Source organism: Rosa chinensis, chromosome 5, assembly GCF_002994745.2.
Source record: "Rosa chinensis cultivar Old Blush chromosome 5, RchiOBHm-V2, whole genome shotgun sequence".
Taxonomy (NCBI): Eukaryota; Viridiplantae; Streptophyta; class Magnoliopsida; order Rosales; family Rosaceae; genus Rosa; species Rosa chinensis.
In genome coordinates this window covers 83,737,538-83,744,099 of record NC_037092.1, presented here as the reverse complement: position 1 = coordinate 83,744,099, position 6,562 = coordinate 83,737,538, and the positions used below count along the sequence as shown (strand labels likewise).

General features: G+C 34.1%; 1 protein-coding gene across 1 annotated transcript; it reads right to left on the bottom strand.

Annotated features, from left to right (window-relative positions):
* Positions 1-3,516: 3,516 nt before the first annotated feature.
* Positions 3,517-5,853, bottom strand: LOC112164784. Its single transcript, XM_024301094.2, has 2 exons — positions 5,487-5,853; positions 3,517-4,234 (listed from the first exon to the last, which is right to left on the bottom strand). Exon 2 carries the CDS (start codon positions 4,194-4,196, stop codon positions 3,783-3,785), a length of 414 nt encoding a protein of 137 aa, XP_024156862.1. The 5' UTR covers positions 4,197-4,234; positions 5,487-5,853; the 3' UTR covers positions 3,517-3,782.
* Positions 5,854-6,562: the final 709 nt, after the last annotated feature.

Genomic DNA, 6,562 nt, shown 5'->3' with positions numbered 1-6,562 from the left:
TTCTCTCCATTTGCAATGTTATAAATGTCATTTACATCAGTGGCAAGAGCTAAAATTAGTTATATGTTAGTTATATCTAGAATCTATTACCACGTCAGTACAATACTAGTACAAGTACAGAGTGGCAGCCATACAATTTCTATGTAGGAGCGCTTCAGTATAGTACCTTTCCAGGTCCAAGGTACCCATGACTACACACTTGAAAGTTGAAACCACCATTTGAGATTCTGAAAATTTTTGGTCTTCTAGTACCAAAGTATGCATTAACAGGCCCGGCCCTAGTGATGGGCACTTGGGCAGGCTTGGCGATAGCCCAGGGTACCAGAGTAAATGGGGCACCAAATATAAAACCTAATGTATAACAAAATGTGCCATGACAAAAAAAAAAAACTGATCACAGGAAATTGAAAAGTCAAGGAATTATTAAAGTTGAGATCTCTCCTGGGCATTTTCTCTTTGCAAAATCTTTCTATTTTTTTCTATAAAACAAGAAGACACATAATCTTGGGTGTGTCCTGTAACGTTTTATGAAACTATTTTTGTAATACTGGATTGTAGAATGAAAACGGAGAATTAAACTATAAGTTTTTAAGATGTAAATACATGTTCAGTACAAGTATTTCAAAACTTGAAATATTAAAAACATATCTATCATTTAAAAAAAAAAACATATTTATAGCACTCAGTTTTGTTTTTCCTCAGTAATCATGAAAGATTGACTATTTTGTTTGTATTGATGATGAATCCTTTATTGATTGTTATGAGAAAAGAAACAGAGTATTGTGAAGGAGATTGAACAAGAAGAATCAATTCCCTCAATTTTGTTTATAAAATATATCATATGAAGTTGCAAGCTCTTGAATCTTTAGTTCAAAAAGATAATTCAATCAAATGTGTCAACCTTAGTTGTTAATTCAATTATATTGAAGCATAAAATACCGAAGCTTTCACCCTAAATCATCTGTATAAATTAGATCTGACACGTGAAAGAGGGATTTTCTAAATCTTTCATTCTTCTCTATTGCATGATTTTGCAAGTTTCAATTGATTGTAAAAGACGGGGAAGAAGAAAGTTCAAACAGAAGATAAAGTAGATGAGTTTATGAGAAGAGAGAATAAGTCTCAATGGAAATTGTAGGAAAGAAAGAGAGAAAGATCAAAAGAGAGGAGAAGAGTTTGTGGATCTATATATGTGCTTCAAAGTAATATATATATATATATATATATATATATCACTTTCTCTAATTGCAGGGCAGGTTGTTTTCAGGAAACAATGAAAACGTCAAAAAGTCATTTCCCATGTTTATTCATAGTTCTTGAATTGTTTCCTAAAATTCATTTTCCTTGTTTTTCAAATTTAATTCACCAAACGCAAATTATATAAGTTTTTAAATTCGTAAAACAAAAAATAGTATCGCAAAATGATACCGAACGGGCCCTTACTTTCCTCAACTTTTCCCTCCACATCTTCAGTTTTTTTTTTTTTGGGTCATTTTTGTTGCAATCTCTGGAAATTAAAGTCTACTTTTCTAGATTTCAGTAGAGAATGAAAAAGAGATTGTGCTTTGTTTTTTTTAATGAGTTTTAATCCTCAATGCTATAATTTTGCTCAGTTTTGCAGTAGAAGTTTATTTTTGTTGCATAAATTTGCAGTACAGTTTGACACTTCCACTAAAATATATATTTTTCTTTCCTTAAAAAGAAATTACATTTTTGAAGTTTGTTTCCAGTTCGTGGCTCGCTTCTTGTAACGGTTACTACTGCTTGTACTTGGGTCCGATTAATAAAAGTGTTTTCATTTCTCCTCAAAAAAAGAAGAAAAAAAATTACATTTTATTTAAGTGTAGTTATGTTAATTCTCAATACATTTTAGAAACTTGAATTTTCATAGAACTTTGTCGCACTCTTAACAAATTTAGAAACAAGGATTTTTTCCAAGACTAATTCGAGTTTATCAATAGAAAAATAGGGGCCTAAGGATAATTCTCAACTGAGGCCTTAAAGACTCAGGACCAGCCGTTTGCATTAATACTTAGGGTTAGCAGCCCTCGAGGCCTCAAGCATCTCAATACTCAAAAAATCCAGTCATTCTTGGTACTTTTGCAAACTTGCGATGTTATAGTTACCGAATACTAGCACTCCTGTATGAACTATTATCTTTGTGTAATTTATTAAGGTAACTTAAACACGAAGTAAAAACCTAAATTATTTTTTCTACCAACAGACGAATATTACTTCTACAGAAAAATAAATAAATAAATAAAGTAGTGTTATTGAGACTGACTGAACACAGATCCGAACACAACCTTCAATTCACTGGGCTGAATCAGTCTAAAGCCTAAACAAACAACCTTGACTTCACTTGGTTATGCACTCAACCTTACCACCAATTTCAGCTTGGCATATGTACAGAAACAGAGAACAAAACATTAAATTTTAGAATATGGTTGCAAAAGAGTTTAGATAGGAATTGTAAAGTTAAATGCGATTTATCATGTAAGCAGAACGTTTAATCGTAATAGCAATATCATAGAGAACTAGGGCCCTGCACGAACCACTACATTTTGTTAGCCTAAGAAGAAAGCAGAAAGTGTCTGCCCTGTAAACTAATAATCCTCCCCTTAGCTGTAGCATGCCTCGAGGCTCACCAAGGTGCCTACACCCTCTAAGCTTCAGTTGAACCTTTCAAGAAGAGAATTAAGTTTACTTTATGGTAAAATACACACTTTTCTTGTCAGACTCTTTATAGAATAACCTTTTCAGTATAGACCCACTCAACCTAAATCATTTTTCACACGTGTAATTGTGTATCATAGAGGTCTCTCATATATACTCCGAATTTAACACCACAGAACAGGGTAATACAGCTATCTAGATGAAGCTTCTGAAGCTAGCATATATAAAAAGCATGCAATTTCTGTGGAGCCTCCTAAGTGAATGAAGTTTCAAAGTAAGCTTAAGATCTTCACCTAGATAATCTAAAAGAGATAACACAAGTAATCTAGAATGTGGGGTGTGTGTGTTTATGCACACACCATTTCGGGCATTCATGTGTTTGAGGTTTGGAGACAGACAAAAAAGTCATCAATACAAGAACAAGTGAGCAATGAAGCAGAAACAAACAAAATTACAGACTGATATTGCAAGAGTTCAGTTGTCAATCCAGCAATCCAAAGCCAGTTAAAGAAGACAGTAGAAAATTACAGTATAGAAGACAATTAGGTAAGAAGAAGATGGAACTATACAAAATGCCTTGACAAAGTTGTGAGAAAAAAGCAAATGTAATTTTAACAACGAAGAAAAGTTAATGCTAGAAATCTATCTAATTTATAAATTTTTTTCTTTTTTTGGTAATTCGAAAGGTTGGAATATTGTAGACTTCTGACATAGAAAAATCCTTATTGTAAATAGACAGCTATTAAAGGTTAAGAACCTCCAAATGGAGAATAATTGGACAGAAGATAATGCATACCCTAACAGTTATTTAAATAATAGCAAACAAGACAGAAGACAATCTGAGAGACAGAAACTGCTTAAATATGTTCTGAAAATTATACAAGACAAGACAAAGAAATCAAATAGTCAAAATTTAAAATATCATCAGAATGCATTCCGAATTTCACAAATAAATCAAAAACGAATCAGGAACGAAATTACCAAAGAAAGAACAATTAACCAGAAAAAAGAAGAAAAACTAGAGATTTACTAGGTCTCACTTCCTGTCCTGTGATTGCTCTGGCAATGTGGAACACAAGAAACCAGCGCAATACGTAACCACAACCTCACTTGCATTCAACCCCAGCCTCAGCGGCTCGACGGGGTTTATTTTTCCGCCTGCTCCCATTATGCCGAAATCCATTAGATTTAGTTGAGTCATCTGTACTTGATCGTGTTCCATTACCGTTTTCCTCCTTCACTGAATCTGACTTCTCCTTGGCCTGTGAATACCGCTTCCTCTTCTTTCCATTCTCTGCTGCAGAGGGGCTTTTTATCTCCTTACTTGGAATACCCACCTTTGCATTCTCAATATCATCTGCTTCTACTTTTTCTATTTCTTCTTCATCAATCTCATCCTTTAAAGGCTTTAGTGGTCTTCCTCTTCTCTTTTGTGCGGGTATTTTCTCTTCCTCGCCGCTTCCAGGATCATCATGATTGGTGACAGTTAACCTCTTTCCCTTTCCTCTACCTCTCCCCATATCTCAAAACTCCACAGAAGAAAAGTTCATGCAATATTCTGGTACAAAGAGAACACACAAAAGATGTGATCTTCACATATGTATGTGTAATATTTAAAATTGAAAAAGGAATTCCCATTTGCCACTAATATTCAGCTAAAAACACAACTTAGTGCAATATTAAACATGTGATGGCTTTCCGAAACATATTTAGATCGGATTACAGATTCATACATTGCCTATCAACCAACAAAAGTAACTAGACAGTGGGAAAAAAATAAAGGACCAATCAGTAGCTGTTTCAAATGAATGCTCCTTCAAATAACCAAATTCAATGGCTACAAGCAAAGCATCCACTACTTCCCTTGACCAATGGATTATGAAATATAATGACAAATGGAACTCAGTTCTCATATGCAAAAAGGTCTAAGAATTTAAAATTGACTAGGTTTCGTTTCCCTTCAACATATCAATGAAAGCCATTTGTTTGTCAGGGGCTTCTGCCAAAATACATTTAATAGTCACAATATGTGCTCAAGAACTGAAGAAAAAGCATCTTATGATAAGAAGTCATATCAGACATTAGTTCAACTGTCATGTGAAGTAAAGGAAAGCCACAACTCTAGGTCACTTTATCCTATTGTTTAGACTTACAAATGATAGTATTTTCAACTTGATAGCTTGCAAAGGTAATAGCCTCAGTTGGTTGAAGAAACATATTTCTCAAGAGAGTGAGAATTGTTGTTTGTTTTGTATACAGAAAGAAAATTAGGCCCAAGGACCTACATGTTAAAAATCTCAAAAGCCCCAATATGGAAGGAAAAAAGGAAGAAGAAAAAAAAAAGTGCTTCTGTGATTTCATCCAACTACTCTAAATCCGATCTTGCATGTCTGCAATCGGATTCTACATATGAAATATGAATACGCAGATTCATACTCTTCACCCAATAAACTTGAAATCCATGTGGGCTTACTCCCGAGAGTTGGAAACACATCAAAACTAATCACAAAGACTGAAACTTTGGAAACAGGTAAAATGAAAGTAACAAACTTTACCATCCAGAAACAACATAACTACAAATCCCAACAGAAACAGAAAGATTAAACTTCCAAAACAACACAAAAATCTCCAAAAACCAATACAAGCAAGATCCACCAGACACAACCAGCATGAACAACATACATGATGAACTTGATATGACTATCACAATTAGCTTCAACCCTCATGAACATCACAAACAGAGAGCACTAAAACAGAGGCAGATATTCCAATCCACAAAAAGATGAAAAAAAGAGAGATATGACACTGACCTTATATGAAAAAAGTGTTTGTTGCATCTTCAACAAGAAACCCAACACTTTGAATCCGTTAAGGAAGTCATAGCAGACTCAGAAATGACCAGAAACGATGTGGGTTTTCCTCAGTCAGTAGATTTGTACAGTTAGAGCTATAAAAGAAAAAAAACGAAAAGATTTTAAACCATCAAAAACTATGATCTAAAGGAGAAGAAACATAGGGTACCCAGATCAGCAAACTTTGAGATTCGAAGAGATTAAGGATTGGCATGTGAGTGTGGCACAGACCAAGAAACTGGCCCAAACTGAAACACGAAGAGAGAGAGAGAGATGGAGAGTTTTAAAGAGATATTTGTTGATTGGCTCTGTAGTCTGCGACTCTGTAAACTGTGATGTGTGTATTGTAGGTTTGAATGTGTAACAAGCTTGAGAAATGGAGGTCGTTTTGGTAATTGTGCCTTGCTTAAACTAGGTTGAAAAGTCATATACTTGGCATCACTGGTGAAAAAATGACGTTATGGAATTGTCTGTTTAATCTGTGTGCTTTACAGTTCACGCTAGTAAAAAATGTCAACAAGAAGATTGCTTTCTGTCTCCATGAGCATAACCCACCTAGAACTATCAATTTGTTTTATTTTATCATGCGGAGAATGAAGACAATGAAGTGATTTAGATGAGGTAACAGTTGTCATTCATTAATTTAATCTCATGTAGTCATACCTACATTTCATTAGTTTCATTTTTGGATTACAAAACAATTATTTTAAGTGAAATTGTGATTGTCCGGGAAATTGAGTTGAGAATTACTCAAATAGAACAATTAAGAAGAAATAGTATGACACACAAAGAGGTAAGAGTTTAGGGACATAAAGTTTTCACGATAAAATTTGATTTGTAAAGGTTTATAGATAACCATTTATGCCCCAACAATGAGGAATTTTGTGATCGCCTCATATTACAGGCGATAGACAAGCCACATCGGACGCTTTGGAACCTCCGTCTATATTTTTTGTTAATCTCAAATGAAAATTTAGACCCTAATGTAAAAACCCAGTAAAAAAAAACAAAAGGTTTGCTTTTTTTCTTATTTT